The sequence below is a fragment of the Protopterus annectens genome, chromosome 10.part0 (assembly GCF_019279795.1).
Source record: "Protopterus annectens isolate FY-2018-M chromosome 10.part0, PAN1.0, whole genome shotgun sequence".
In the NCBI taxonomy this organism is placed as follows: Eukaryota; Metazoa; Chordata; order Ceratodontiformes; family Protopteridae; genus Protopterus; species Protopterus annectens.
Genome location: NC_056744.1, coordinates 778253645 through 778270306, shown reverse-complemented (window position 1 = coordinate 778270306; position 16662 = coordinate 778253645). Strand labels below are relative to the sequence as shown.

The following is a 16662-nucleotide window of genomic DNA, read 5'->3' as shown; positions in this document are numbered from 1 at the left end:
GGTGGAGCCACGGGAGCAGCGGAGACCGGAGCTGAGTCCGAGGGTAAAAGTCCCGCCAAAATCAGCTTCGACCTCCGCTCTTTCAGTGCCCTGGGGTTGAACGCTGCACAAATGATACAGCCTGAGGTGAGGTGTTCAACCCCAAGGCACCGAACGCACAGAGTGTGGCCATCAGCCGGAGAGAGCTTATGGCCACACACTGTACATTTAGAAAAAATGGCTTTTGGGGCCTCAGCCATACTTAAAAGAAAAGTAATGTTACACACACAGGCCCCAAAACACAACACAAACACAAACACACACACACACACACACACACACACACACACACACACACACACACACACACACACACACACACACACACACACGACCAGCGAAGGGAGGGAAAAAACTACTTAAAAGAAAAATATTTTAAGTCTATAGGGAACCTAACACTTACACACTTAATATTTTGGTGAAAAAAGAAGAAAGTTGACAGAAAAATTGAACTTAACTGCCAATTACTAGTCGAGCTCACAAGAATCCAGCTATCCACAAGTGCGGCAAACTAGATCTGAGGTCATGGAGGGTAAAGCAGGGGATTATGGGTGAGGGGAGGAGCTAGGAGCTCAGATCCATTAGCTTGAAACAAGTTGCCGGCTCGGATCCGATATCGGATCCAAGACCCACAGGTTGCTGACAAATGAACTCCCTACTTCAGATCCAACTTTTCTACATAACGCAGAAGCACCAAGAATAAGGGAGGAGTTTGAGAACCTACAACTATCAGATCTAAGGGAGGAATTGAAGCTTTTCACATATAGTAAATAGGCACACTACTATGCTCTAGACAGTGTCAAACTAGCAGCAACAAGGAGAAAATCATAGCAATAGTAACAGCAACAAAATAATCTTAACACACTACCCTAAAAAGTACCAAACCTGAACTACTAAACGTTGATGCCAAACGCACGAGTAGTATTTTTTTGGTAAGTAAGCTATACAAGGAAAGATGAGTAGCTGCCCAACAGGAAGACATGTATACAATATATATATATATATATATATATATATATAGATATATATAGATATAGATATATAGATATATATATATATATATATATATATATATAGATATATAAAATCACACACAGATATATATATATATATATTACACATATGCATGCATGCATGCATACATGGACATGTATGTAAACAATTAGAAAGTTGTACCACTTAGCTGAGGTGAGCCAGAGCAAAGCAAACAAACACGTCTATTCTTGATGAATGGTAAACGAGATCGGAGTTAATGTTGCGGATAGGAGGGGATTACGGGTAAAAGGAGAAGCCTGAGCTATGGATCCTACTGTCTAGTGTCCAAAGTTGGATCCAAGGTCAGATCCAGAAAACCCATCTGTTAACGAACAGGCAGAAAATGCACCATGATATGTTATAGCCATTAAGGACCCATAAACAAAATTACAATTTCACTTAACAGACCATAAACAACTAGCAACAATATTTTTAAGGATAAATTAATTTAAAAAAAAAAAAACTCCTGTTAACACAGTGGGTTTATGAACTGAACAGCATATCCATTTTAAAGGCAGGAACTATGCTGAAAAGATCTTTGTACTCTAATTCAAAACCCTTACTACATACTTTTCCACAAAAAAGTCTCCACCGCCTCCTCCTCCTCCTTCAGGTTTCTCTTCTGTTGGTTTGTCGAAACGACGTTCACGGGGTGGCCGCCTATCTGGCCTCCTCTCACCAGGCTTTATTTCACCCTGAAGCGGCTGTGGCTGGTCAGGCCTGCGCCCAACCCTCCTTATACCTACAACAGTAAAGAAACCCAAAGAGTTAGTAATGAACACAGCTTTAAACAGAAGTTTCAAATAAAAACTCATGCACAGAATTATCTGTAACTATTTTATGGGAGTAAGTATAGCTCTGTTTAACAGAATATAGCCAATGATCTTCTGCTTCCCATGACATGAACCCCAGTAAAACAAAATTTTATCTCATATTTAATTAGCACTCCAGTCGTCAAATTAATGAAAACTCTGCCCGCTCTTTTTCTCCAAATGTCTTAACTCTGTTTCATAACAGAGAGATTTAGCACCACAGACAAAAAAAAAATACTGCCAGATGACTGAAGAACTTTGGTAAAAACAGAAAAGCACTGGCTACAAGAGCGTAACAGGGTTTAAATACAGTAAATCAGAAGTAAAAGGCTTAAAAAATGAAAGCAGTGAATTGCTTCTTTTGAAAAATTTCCCATTTTCTCTGTTCCAGTAATCAGTACCACATGTTGATCTTTACAGCTGGCGCAAAGGCTCTCTTAGAATGGCAATATACGAAGCAAGACATTACAAATTGAGCAATTTACATTAAATGGGGAAAACTTATCTGTAAAAGACTATTGCATTTATTGGTCTTGTGCAGTTAATACTCCACCAAAATTATAAAAAGTGGCCACATTAAAAACTACTCAATATACTGCAGAAAGTTATGTCTAACCTATGCTGAAATGACCTGCCTTACCAACTACAGGGCTGGGCTTCTCTTGTCCACTTTACGTTTGGCACCATATGCTCTTTACGTTTGGCACCATATGCTCTCCCTCCCCACTGTGAAGGCCCTCACCTTGTGATGCACTGGGATCTTTCTACCCTGCCCTTATATGAAGCAGGAAGTCAAACAGAAGCTCAAGGAAGTTACCAAGTTTTCCCCACAGCAGCATAAGCCCAGATTCAATGCTGAACACATGTAACCACCTACAATCCCAGAGCCAAGAAAGAGGCTACCTTAAACTAGAAACTAAACATAAAATTCATGGCCAGTTATGCAGTTTTCATAAATACCATGTAGGAGAAGGGTTTAAACTCTGGGTTCTGGCTGGCAGGAGCTAAAATGCCTCAGTATGTATAGAGAGTGTACCTTCCAAAATAAGTACAGCTCAAATCGGTGGACCAAATCCTTCACTAACTTTGTGTTAACTAATCAAGCAGTAAACTATTCTTACATATAAAAGAACACTTCCAAATCAAAGCAAATTAAAGACCACCCTTTTTTCTATACAAGAATGCAACAGCATACCAGAATGGGGGCCAAGAACATTGCAGCCATTTTTCTCAAAACTTTTACTGTACATTCTGTAACCAAATACTGCCAGACACATGCTTGAAGATTCACACACAGTGTGCCAGCTACTCTGCATCTACTGTGATACTGTTATATCTAGTCACAATATACACTTCTATACTACCAGGTACAGGCTTCCCGTACAACAAAACTGCATTACAAGGTAACCTGCCTTACACAGGCAAATACCAAAGACATTCTACATTCTTCACATGTAATATGGACTTGTGCACCAGGAGAAAATAAGCACACTCCTGACACTCAACTTCACATCACGCTCAAAACAGCTAAGCAGCACTCACATTAATGCCCTGGTCTACACCATGGACCAGTTGTATAATCTAAAAAGATGGCTGCAAAGACAAATAAGACTGCCTCCCAGACAGTACGATAGCCTGGCAACTTCAATTTCCCAGTATTATAAGCACTGCTCTTCAGCTGGACTCTTACTAGACACTACATAAATAACAAGAAACCAGTGAAAGACAATTATGTTATATGGGGAGGCTGCCTAGAACAAGTTTAATTTCTAAGATGCATCATTATGGTACCATAAACAAAGTAAGGCTTGTAAAGGTACTCTCCATAACATCAGGCAGTTGATTTCCATTCCGACTCAGTCATCACTTTGGCATAATACCAGATGTGATGATTCTTCCTTACACATTTTCCAAAGCCATGCAGAACAGGGCTTTCTAAATTTATAACGTGGCTACTTGATGGCAACAGATGCAGACAGCCTTGGAATAATCAGTCTTCCAACTCAAATAAACATTTTCGTTAAACTAGAAGCAAGCACTCACTAATCCCCCAAAGTACAGCTGTGTACACTTACCATAAACGTAGATGTTAGAGTGTATTCACTGTTGCAGTCATTACATTTGGGTAATCTGCTGGCAGATTGCCCTCAGTCAACCTTAATTCCAAAGTCTTGGGTCCTGCGTCAGTTGCCATCTCCTCTTCCATGATGTCAGGGGTATAAAACAAGCAGCCTTCATTTTCTTTAGTTTTTCTTGCCCCAGATGCCAGGTGCCCCCAAAAAGGTAGCAAATATATATATATATATATATATATATATATATATATATATATATATATATATATATATATATATATATATATATATATATATATATATATATATATAAAAACTATATATACATGCATCAATATAAACTTTACCTTCATCTACAAGCAAATAGACCACATAGGTTGAAGATAGAGAAGGAAAGAAACTCCAGAATGAAAGAGGGATGGCGGGCGGGTAACCTGGACTGCAAAATAGAAGTTATGTTCTTACCATAACGTTCCATGTTAGTTGTCTTCTTCTCGCCTTCTTCTTGCTGGATGGGTTCGGAGCCGACCTCGGCTCCGACTCGGCCACTCTAAAAGCTCGAGAGTTGGTTCCACCGGCTCGAGGCTCCCCTTATATCCCACAATGCTAGGCGAGAGTTACCTCAGATCTCGTTTGTAAGCTAACCCCAGCTTATAACAGTAACAGTATAACTGTAAAAACAGAATCCACCTCTAACAGGAAGAAAAAGGGTGACCTACATCCTGAACTAAGAAATATGCATAATAGCATATGACTAAGAAAGAGGTGGTAGAAAGAGAGGTCACGATCACAACTCCTCTAGGTCTGTCCAGGCCAGGGGGAAGGAGGGTGGGGCCTTAAGAAGAAGGCGAGAAGACAACTAACATGGAACGTTATGGTAAGAACATAACTTCTATATGTTAAGTTGTCTATCTCGCCTTCATTCTTGCTGGATGGGACCGCGTCCCTAGCACCTTGTCCCGGGTGGCCTAACGGAACAGACTCCTGAGAACAGTGGAACCAAAATTAGCTCTATGCCTAGAAGCTAAATCCAACTTATAATGAGAAATAAAAGTGTGAGGAGTAGCCCAAGTAGCCGCTGCGCAAATGGTGTCAATAGGCAGTCTGTCTTGGAAGGCTAAAGAAGTAGCCAAAGCTCTGGTGGAATGGGCTTTAGGTTTATTAGGCAATTTCTGTTGTCTAATTTCATATACCAGGGAAATCAAAGATGTAAGCCATCTGGATAATGATACCTTTGAAACTGAAAGTCCCTTTCTGCTTTCCATAGGAGACAAACAGTTGATCAGATTTTCTGAATTGTTTCATCCTATCCAAGTAGTACCTTAATTGACGATGAACATCCAGGCAGTGTAATTTTTGTTCAGACCTATTTGAATACTCTGGGAAAAAGACAGGAAGGTCAATGGTTTGATTTATATTTGATGTTGAAACCACCTTAGGCAAAAGGACGGGTTAGTTCGTAAGGAGACTCTGTCCTTATGGAACACAAGATAAGGAGAACGACAACTGAGTGCTTGAAGTTCTGAAATTCTTCTAGCTGATGTGATAGCCACCAGAAAGAGAGTTTTCCATGATAATAATTTCAAGGAACATGAAGCTGCAGGTTCGAAGGGGAAAGAATCAAAGAAGCAAGAACTAAATTTAGGTCCCAAGGAGAAGGAGGATTTCTTATAGGAGGTCTGAGAAGAAAAACTCCTTTCAAAAAGGCTTTGCAAAGTTTGTGGGACATAAGGGCAGATTCAGAAATGCCCACATGGAAATTAGAAATAGCTGCCAATTGAACCTTAAGAGTAGATGGAGATGAACCTGCATGGAAGAGTTCAGCTAGAAAATCAAGGACTAGTTGGATGGAAGCAGTGAAAGGATCTATGTCCTTTCCCTGTGCCCAATATGAGAAGCGTTTCCACTTACTCAAATAAATCTTTCGAGTGGAAGATTTATGGGAAGCTATCAATATATCTCTAACAGAGTGAGATAATTGAGGAAGCCTGGCTACGGTTGGAACTGGAGGAACCAAGCAGTGAGGTTCAGAGAGGGGAGGGAGCGATGAAACTGACCCGACTGGTGGATCAAAAGATCTGGAACTAGGTCCAGATTCCACGGTCGCTCCAAAAGAAATCGATGTAGAAAGGGGAACCAAACTTGTCGAGGCCAGTAAGGAGCAATGAGGATCAATGAAGCCTTCTGAGCGATAGCTTTCTGTATTACTTGAGAGATCAGTGGGAAAGGAGGAAATGCATACAGAAGTCCCCGGGGCCAAACTTGGACTAGAGCGTCCCTTCTGGGTTGGCCTGGTAAAGGGAATAGAGTGAAATATTCTCTGCACTTGCTGTTTTGGGGAGTAGCAAAAAGATCGCAGCAAGGCTGACCCCACTTGAGAAAGATTTCTCTCACTACAGAGTCTTTCAGGGACCACTCGTGAGGCATGAGTATAGCTCTGCTCAACTTGTCTGCAATGTGATTGGACTTCCCGGGGATGTGCGTTGCTATCAGAAAACGCTGAGAAGAAATCGCCCATTGCCACAGTCTGAGTGCTTCTCGACACAGGGGGTATGACCTGGTTCCGCCTTGTTTGTTGATGTACCACACTACAGACATATTGTCTGTCTGGATTGCAATCGTTCCCAAGGGAAGAGAGTCTTGAAGGGCTTGCAACGCTAAAAGCACTGCTCTCATCTCCAGAACATTTATGTGCAAGTGGCATTCGTTTGGTTGCCATGTGCCCTGGACTGTCCTGCCCTGATAATGCCCCCCCCACCCGATCAGGGAGGCATCCGTTGTCAGAGTAGCAACCGGAGGAGGTGGAACAAATGATCTTCCCGACAGGAGCTGGGGGGAAGACATCCACCACATGAGATGCTTTTGCACTTGCCATGTGATCATAATGGTGTGAGACATTGGAAGTTCCTGGTATGACCATTGGGTAAAAAGCATCCACTGAAGGATCCGCATGTGGTATCTGGCCAATGGAAGGAGAGGTATGGCCGCTGCCATGATTCCCAACACCTTTAGAACTAACCTGGCTTTGACTCTGTTGTTGTTGAGAAGAAGTGACACCAATTTGTGAATGTCTGATATCCTTTGGTTCGTTAGCCTTGCAGACATGTTTATAGTATCTAAATTTGCGCCTATGTAGGTAATAGTACGACAAGGCGACAAAACAGACTTTTCGCAATTTATTGAAATACCCAGTTTTTGACAAACGCGAAAAGTATAATCTCTGGCCATCAGAAGGAGATGCTTGGTGGGAGCTGTGAGAAGCCAGTCGTCCAAATATGGAAACACCTGGAATCCTTGTCGTCTCAGGTGAGAAGCTACCACTGCCATGCATTTGGTAAACACCCGGGGGGCAGTGGTGAGACCAAAGGCAGGGCCCTGAACTGAAAATGACTGGTTCCCAGCCTGAAGCGGAGGAATCTTCTGGAGCGTCTGTTCATTTTTATGTGATAGTACGCATCCCGAAGGTCTATAGAGCACATCCAGTTCCCTTTGCCCAAAAGGGGAAGAATGGATTGCAGCGTGACCATCCGAAATCTTGTTTTCTTGACTGATTTGTTCAAGACACTGAGATCCAAAATCGGTCTCCAGTCCCCTGTTTTCTTTGGAACTAAAAAGAACCTTGAGTAGATTCCGGATCCTTGTTGGTCTGCTGGCACTGACTGAATTGCTCTTTTGCAACCAGTTTTGTAATTTCCAAAGCTGCTAAATCCCTTTGAGCGGGTGGAACATCTGGAAGGGATTTTTTGACTGATTTGGAAAACGAAGAAAGGGGATAGAATAGCCTTCGAAATGATGGACTGTACCCATTTGTCTTGAGTCAGGGATAGCCAGGCTTCTGGGTACAGTGACAATCTTCCGGCGACTGCGTCGGAGGATGGGCAGACGGGCAACACCTGAGGGTTGCTGAAAGGGCTTGTCAGGAAAGGCTTCCCGATTGCCCTGGTTCTGCGGACCCCTGCCCCTAGGGCGGCGTCTACCATTGTTATTCCCACCTCTGCCTTTGGTAGGAAAACGACTCTGTCGTCAGGCGAAGTCCCTTGAGATTGTTTACGGAACCACATCTTCCCACCCTTCTGGCCTTTGGGGTAAGGCCTAGAAGGAGTCGAAAACGGACTCGACGGCAGAAAGGGTCTTGCCATCAGTCTCGCACCTAGTCAGGGTTTCTTTCACTTGAGGACCAAAGAGAGATGATCCATCAAAGGGGAGTTCGTGAAAGACGCCTTGAAAGGGTCCAAAATTGCATAGCCGCATCCAGGCGTGCCTACGTAAGGCTACACCTGTTCCTCTTGGCTCTGCTCGCTCCATCGGCCGCATAAGAGAGGAGGCATGGAGGAGTTAGATATGGAATTAAGGGTAGCCAGCTGCGTGTTCATTTTATCTTGAAACCCGCAGCTGTAGGATCTTAACATTTCACTCGCTTCTTTGATCAAGTCCCTTTGAAGACGAGTGAAATGGCACAGGTAATTCAGCGAACGCATGGTAAATGTCGCTGAGGAGAACATCCGCTTCCTGCACCTATCCATGGACCTAGATTCCTTGTTAGGTGGATGGACAGGCACTGAAGGATCAGCCAGTTCCTTCTTTGTGGCAGCAGCTACCACCATAGCATCCACAGAAACTCCTTTTGATAAAAATTGCTTGTCTGATGGAGCTGTGATGAATTTAGAGGGTCTCCTGGGAGTGGGGTCCACTGAATCAGGAGCCGTCCATGCCTTCTTAGCAACCACCTGCATGAGGGGGTCAAAGGGGGGGGACACCCAGGAGGTGGAAGGACGAGAGCCAAACGCCTCAAGATACACAGATTCGTCCTCCGAAGGGTTGAGGGCTGGCCAATTTCCCATCTGTTTCTGGATCTCCATAATGTCTGCAAATGAGACATCTTCAGAAGGGGAATGGGGGGAACCCTCAGAATCATCCAGATCTGTGTCCGACGTGATAGACTCAGGTGAGTCAATGTGCTTCCTCTTGCACTTCCTCTTCCGAGGGGGCTCTTCTGCCAAATCAGGAGAGGCCTCGGAAGAGGATGAAATCCCCACAGGGGGCTCCTGAGGAGCTGGCTCTCTGCGGTCCGGGATGAGGGAGTGAGTCGACTTACCCTGAGGCAGCATAGAGGGAGGGGCTGACGGAGCCGACTGTGGAGTAGAGCCAGGCTCTAACACACTCCGCATGACCTCGAATGCACCCCTGTCAGGCAGAGCCAGAGGTCCCCGCTCCGAGGAGCTAAGAACCCCCCTCGGCACCGACAGTGATGGCTCCGAGGTCGATGACGGAGCCGAACTCACCAGCGCCAAGCACCGAGAGGAGAGGGGTCGGACAAGGGTCCGATGCCACTCACCCTCGGAGCCGACGAGGGAAGTCCGGCGCCGAGATTCCTCCAAAGAAGAAAACGGAGCCGACGGAGCCGAAGACAATTGTCTCGGCTCGGCAATCACAGTCTCTGTTCCAACACGCCCGGCTCGAACTCAAAAGAGTCAAGGAGGAAAGAGTTGATGGACGGGGCAGGCACCGACTGATGAGTCGGGCTCTGAAGCATCTGGGCTAGTGCCTCGGACTTAAGTAGTCGACTCACCACTCTCTGAAGGTCATGATCGGACAGCCTCGATGACCTAGAGGAATGAGACCTTTGGCCCGTTCAGACAGCAGGGGAGATCCTGGAGCCGAATGAACGGAGCCAAGAGAAGGTGACCTAGACCTCTTTCTAGTTGTCGGCTCCGAAGGTCTTGTCGGAGCCGACACGGGTACTCGATAACCTCGGCTCCGGCCGAGCCGAGGAAGCCACAGAAACTGTGGACTGAGACTTATCGGCTCCAGCCGGAGCCGATAAAGGCAAAGGTTGAACAACCTGAGGTCTCGGCTCAGAAGCCGGAGCCGAAGACCTCGATGCCTTAGAGGGCTTCCCTGTTGAAACTGACAGGGAATCCTCTGGTTTCAACAAGCCTCTGAGAATCAACTTGTTTTTTCTTTCCTGCAGGACCCTGGGGCTGAAGCCATGGCACACAGCACAGGAGTCCTGCAGGTGAAAAGGCCCCAGACAATAGACACAAGAAGTGTGAGCGTCTGTCAGACATTTTCTGACAGCACGCATCACACTTCTTGAATCCGGAGACCTTTGCTTCTTTTGACATTTTCCTAACTGACAGGTGTACACAAACACACACCCAAACACACAAGTTATACCCTGTCAGCAAAAAATAATAATAATAATTTTAGTAGAAATACTAAAAATTAAGTACAAAAACTTAATGTAAACTACACAAACACTCCCTAGGGAAGGGAAGGCCAAAGGCCCAAAGGAAGAACCAACGGTTCTTTTAGTAAAGAAACGGGAAAATAGGGTCGGGGATAAAGTTCTATGATCTACACTAGTTTTAGAAAGAATTTAAGTTAAAAAGGGGAAAAAGAGTAACTTTTAGAAGAAAAAGCTAACACTCACCAGGAACCGGTAGAAGCAACCAACCTCGAAGCTGTAGCGGCAAACGAGATCTGAGGTAACTCTCGCCTAGCATTGTGGGATATAAGGGGAGCCTCGAGCCGGTGGAACCAACTCTCGAGCTTTTAGAGTGGCCGAGTCGGAGCCGAGGTCGGCTCCGAACCCATCCAGCAAGAATGAAGGCGAGATAGACAACTTAACATGTACAGTTTTGTACCCATCATAAATGTAGATGATAGAGTGCTAATACAGCTGCAGTCATAACAGATGGGTTCTCCTGCTGTCAGGCGGGTCCTCGGTCGGCCCAATTCCAAAGTCTAGGTCCGGCGTCGGTTGTAATCGCTTCTTCCCTGACGTCAGAGCGCCAGAGGTATAAAATAACCAGCCGACGCCATTTTCTTCAGTTTTTCTTGCCCCAGATGTCAGCAGCCCCTAGAAGGAAGGCAATACTTAAATTTGTGTGATAAAGCAATTCAATATAATCAAAATATAGTAGTGCAAGCAAATACATCAAGAATGAATACCCCAATCAGGTAGCATGAGGAGGTGTTAGCCAATAGGCCTGTCCCAAGAGGGGAAGGAGGGAGGGAAACCTGGACTGCAGCTGTATTAGCACTCGAACATCTACATTTATGGTAGGTACAAAACTGTACTATGTTCATCGTGCATACAGCTGCAGTCATAACAGATGGGTAGAATCCCAAAGCTAAGAAAGGGGTGGTAGGCACTAGGTGGAACTAGGAGGGAGCCAGAATGCCCTGCAAGACTGCAGTGGGAAAGCCCACTCTAGATTTGGAGTATAATGGAAGGTGGTAGTGCTTGGAGAAGGTATGCACAGAACTCCAAGTGGCTGCTTCCAAAATATCTTTGGTAGGAACTCCTCTGAGAAAAGCTACAGAGGTAGCCGTGGCCCTTGTGGAGTGAGATGTGATGCCTGTAGGTACAATTTTGCCATGAAAAGAATAGCAAAAGCGTATGCAGTGGGCTATCCATTTTGAGATGGTCTGTTTGGAAAATGGCTTTCCTTGAGCTCCTATAGCATAGGACACAAAGAGCTGATCTGATTTCCTGAAAGGCTTTGTTCTGTCCAAATAGTAATGCAGTTGTCTGTGGATGTCCAAGGAATGTAGTAATCTCTCCCCTTTGTTTTGAGGATTAGGATAAAAGGTAGGTAAGTGTATAGCCTGATTCAAAGCTACCCTGGATACCACTTTTGGCATAAAGGACGGGTTGGTTCGTAAGGAAACTCTGTCCTGATGGAAGATGATGAAAGGCTGCACAGCCATAAGAGCTTGTAGTTCCGATACCCTACGAGCTGAGGTAATAGCCAAAAGGAAAGCTGTTTTCCAGGACAAATATTGCAAATCTGATGAGGCAGCTGGCTCAAAAGGAGGCAAGGTCAGTTTTTCTAGAATGAAATTGAAATCCCAAGCAGGTATTGGTTGTTTCCTTGGGGGTTTTAGATTCTTAGCCCCTCTGAGGAAGTGTCTTAAGAGAGGGTGAGAGAATAAGGGTGGATCAGTGTTGTATTCTGCAGAAATGGCTGAGGCATGGATTTTGATGGAGGAGAATTAAAGTCCACTGCTTAGCAGCTCAGCTAGATACTGTAATATTTGAGGTAAATTCAGTTTTACAGGATCCTGGCCCTTTTTCTCATTCCAGACAAAACCGTTTCCATTTTGCGGAGTAAGCTTTTCTGGTAGATGGCCTTCTGGCCTCCAAAATGACATCCTGTACCTCCTTGGAGAGTAGGGTCTGTTGTAATGCTAAGGAATCTTCCATGCGGCTAGACTGAGTGTTTTTAGCTGACTGTGAAGAGTTTTGAAGCTGTGCAGAGTCAGAAGAAGAGGCATTAGAGGCAGGGTCCATGGTGGGGAATGGGTCAGGCTCCTCAGGAGTGGGTACCAGTGTTGTCTTGGCCAGTCTGGAGCAGAGAGAATCATCTTTGGTCTGTCTGCTCTGGTTTTTAATAGAACTTTGGGCAGCAGAGGAAGAGGTGGGTAGGCATAAACTGTCATTGATGTCCAACTGAAAGAGAGAGCGTCCACTCTCTAGGCCTTTGGATGAAAAATCCTTGAGCAAAATTTTGTCAATTGGTGATTTTCGTGGGAGGCAAAGAGATCTATGTCTGGCCTTCCCCATGCTTGAATTATCTCTGTAAAAACTTGAGGATGCAACTTCCATTCGTGTGGATCTGTCATATTTCTGCTTAGGTTGTCTGCCAGCGTGTTTTCCTTGCCTGGCAAGTACTGTGCTTGTAGTTCGATTTGTAAGTCCAGGACCATGTTCCAAAGTGACATGGCCAGTCTGCATAGGGGGTATGAAAGGGTTCCTCCCTGTTTGTTTATGTACCACATTACTGTGGTGTTGTCCGTCCTTATCAATAGTTGACCTGTTTGCAGGAGGTCTTTGAAAGCTATAATAGCATTTATTACTGCTAGCATTTCCTTTTGATTGATGTGTAGGTGCTTTTCTTTTTGGGACCATTTGCCCTGAATGCACCGATCTATCATGTGCGCCCCCCAGGCGTAGTCAGAGGCATCTGCTGTGATGACTTGCTTTGCTTGAGGCTTGCTGAATGGGAGACTTGTGTTTGCTTGGCATGCTTGAGCCCACCACAGAAATTCCTTTTGAAGACATGGAATTAGTGGTATTATACTTTCCAGGCTGTGGCTGTGTTGAGACCATAGGTTTTTCAGGTACCATTGAAGTTTCCTCATATGCAGCTTTGCACATGGGATTAGTAAGATGCAAGATGCCATGAATCCCAGAGCCTGCAGGATTTTCCTTGCAGTCAGCCTGGTCCAGTTTGCTAGTGTTCTGAAGTATTGAGTTAGTTGCCCCTGCTTCTGTGGCGTGAGGTAGGCCATCTGGGTGTTTGTGTCCAAGTTGGCACCCAGGAAAATTATTTTCCGAGAGGGTATTAGCCTTGATTTCTTTTTGTTGACTGTGCATCCCAAAGAATTCAACAACATTATTACATAAGCCAGGTATTTCAGAAGAATGTGCTTGCTGTCCGCTTAGATAAGGCAGTCGTCCAAATAGGGGTATATTTGTATCCCTTGAAATCTGCAGTAGGCAATTACTGAGGCCAGACATTTCGTGAATACTCTGGGCGCAGTAGATAAGCCAAAGGGCAATGCAGAGAATTGATAATGGGTTGAACCTGCAAGAAATCTGAGGTATCTTCTGCAATTTTGTCTGATTGGGACATGCAGGTATGCCTCCTTGAGGTCCAATGTTACCAGCCAAGACTCCTTGCCCAGCATGGGAAGAAGCTGCTGTAGAGTAAGCATCTTGAATTTTGGTACGAGTAGAAATGTGTTTAGGATGGATAGGTCCAAAACAGGTCTCCAATCTTTTCCCTTCCTTGGTACCAGGAATAGTCTGGAATAAAAACCTTGACCTTGTTCGTGCGTGGGTAACTCTTGAATAGCTTTCATGTCTATGACATCTGAAATTAGTCTTTGTGCCTCTGCCCTTTGATTGTGTGGCAGGTTTGGCATGCCTCTCATTTTTGGAAGGGTGTGAAAATGGAATCTGTAGCCTCTCTTTATAATGTCCAGGATCCATTTGTCTTTTGTGACAATATGCCAATTTTTTGAAAATAATGCCAGTTTTCCACCTAATGGTGCTGCCATTTGAGTCTTGCTTGGCATGCAAAGGGGAAAGTCATTGGGCTTGCTTTCTGAATGGTTGCGAGTTATCCTCACCACCTCTTTGTGTAGGAACTTGCCATTGTCTGCCTCTAAACGATCCTTGGGATTGCCCTCTGCCCCTCGGGCGCCTGTATCTACCTCTTTGGGGTCTGTCCGTGGCTGGAAAGGACCAATTTTTGGAAGGCCAATTTCTACTGAAACTTGGGGGTTGTACCTGTAGAAAGTCTTTCACTGTTTGCATAGATTTAGCCTTTTCCTCCATTTTCCTTAATACCTCCTCAGCATTAGCACCAAATAATACATCCTTTTGTAGAGGGGCATCTAGTAATTTGGCTTTGACATGATCTGGTAAGGTTTGTTCTTTGAGCCAGGCATGCCTACGTATGACTGATCTTGTAACAGCAGCTCTACATGAGGCCTCTAGAGCATCAAAACCACATTGTAAGGTATGTTTACCCACTTGTTCTGCACTATGCATCAAATCCTGCAACTCCTTCAAGTCTGGTTGTTCAGGTTGTGACATTTTACTTCTCAATTGTGATAACAAAAACTGTTGGTACTTTAGCATATGGAACTGACAGTTTAATGCCCTCATGGTTAAGGTGGCAGAGGTATATACCTTTTTTCCCCATCTTTCTAAGGATCTGGAATCTCTCTCGGAAGGCAATGGATTTTTAGCAGTGGAGGCCTTAATTCCCTTGGGGCCCTGTGAGATAGTTTCTGGGTCAGCAGCATAGCTTTTGTATAGAAATTGGTGAGAGTCAGGAACCCTGTAGTACCTGTCAGGCTTCACTGGAGCTGGAGGTAGAGAATCCGGGTTAAGGCAGGCCTCCGAGTACACATCATCTAGTATGTCCAAGACAGGAGGTATAGCTAGAGGCCTGTGCTGAGGTAGCAAGAGAAATTCCCTAAGCCTTTTCTTGGAATCTGAATAATCTTGGCCTTCCCAGTGGAAGTGTTCCCTTAAGGTATGCATAGTTTCCCCAAATGAGTAATCCTCTGGGGGGGGGGGGGGGTTGTGAACCCCTGATAAGAGTAATCAAATCCTCAGCCATTTTAAGCATCTGTTTTTTAGGCATGGGGCCTGGAGATGGGCCTTGTGTAGCTGGCCTCTTAGAATGCATGGCTGCTTTAGACTTGGTGTAAGCCTTGATGGAAAAAGTAGAGGAAGGTCTGAAGACACCTTGAGAAGAGGTAGACCTGTCCACATTTTGAGATTCACCGCCAAGAGTGGCTTCAGTATCTGTAGTCGGGGTGTGGGCAGAGGAGCCTGCGACCTCGGGCACAGGAGACACAGCCAATGTAGTGTCGTCGGTAGTCAGGGGCTGCGTAGGCGCCTCGCTGAGAACCAGACCACATGTAGTCGGCTTTGGCATGGTGTCGGTAGAGGCCGCGGACCTCGTGTGTCGGTCCTTGTCTTTGCGTTTTTTAGACAAAACTGGAGTCGGAGTATCCGACGACATAATATAGTTAAATTTTTGGCCAAAATAATGCTGGGCGAACTCCGCCCGACGCTTAATGGTGCTTTTATTGAAAGTAGCACAAAAGCGACAGACCGAGATGTCGTGGTCTGGGCCTAAACAAGGAATACAGAGGGAATGGAAATCCTTATGCGGTATTTGCTACCCACATGAAATACAATTAACTTTGTCTGACATCGGTCTGAGGCAAGAAAAGTTTCCCCAACGGGGTACTTAGCTTTCAAGAAGACTTCGGTTGCAAAATTTTCGTAATTTCAGGAGCTGGCCGACCGGCACTTACGAACTGCTTCTGCTTCGGGCACTGCACGGGAAGAAAGACTGAAGAAAATGGCGTCGGCTGGTTATTTTAGAGCCCTGGCGCTCTGACGTCAGGGAAGAAGCGATGACAACCGACGCCGGACCTAGACTTTGGAATTCGGCCGACCGAGGACCCGCCTGACGGCAGGAGAACCCATCTGTTATGACTGCAGCTGTATATATGATGAACATCAGTGAATACACTCTAACATCTACATTTATGGTAAGTGTACACAACTGTACTATGTTCTTAGTGTTTCACTGTTGGAGTCATTACATTTGGGTAGAATCCCAAAGCTATGGATGGGAGGCTGGAGCTAAACAGCATTAGGTGCGGCTATAAGGCCCTGCAGAACTGCAGTGGCAAAGCCTGCCCTGGACTTAAGAGTAGAGAGGCAAATTATAATGCTTTGTAAAAGTGTGAACAGAACTCCAAGTAGCAGCCTCTAGAATGTCTTTGTGTAGTACTCCTCTGAGAAAGGCCGCTGAAGTAGCTGCAGCTCTGGTGGAATGAGACCTAATGCCCATGGGCACAGGTTTGCCATGGTGTAAGTAGCACAAATGAATATAGCGGCTTATCCACTTTGAAATAGTCTGCTTTGAAATGGCCTTTCCTTCTGATCCTGCAGTATATGTCACTAGTAATTGCTCAGTTTTTCTTAGAGCTTTAGTACTGCTCAAGTAGAAAGTACAGTTGTGTACACCTACCATAAATGTAGATGTTCGAGTGTCTTCACTGTTGCAGTCATGACTGTAGGGTTCTCCCCTGCCGGCAGGCAGTCCTCGGTCGGCCAAAATCCCAAAGTCTGGGTCTGGCGTCGGCTGTTCAACCAT

At 45.1% G+C, this 16662-nt stretch overlaps 1 protein-coding gene across 4 annotated transcripts in view; it reads right to left on the bottom strand.

The window, feature by feature from the left end:
* The window catches only part of SERBP1 (SERPINE1 mRNA binding protein 1), a 1097797-nt gene that overhangs the window by 787181 nt on the left and 293954 nt on the right, over window positions 1-16662 (bottom strand). For all 4 annotated transcript variants that reach the window (XM_044085594.1, XM_044085595.1, XM_044085596.1 and 1 more), the window contains exon 2: window positions 1645-1816. In XM_044085594.1, coding sequence (XP_043941529.1) covers window positions 1645-1816 — 172 coding nt within the window. The remainder of the gene's footprint in view (window positions 1-1644; window positions 1817-16662) is intronic.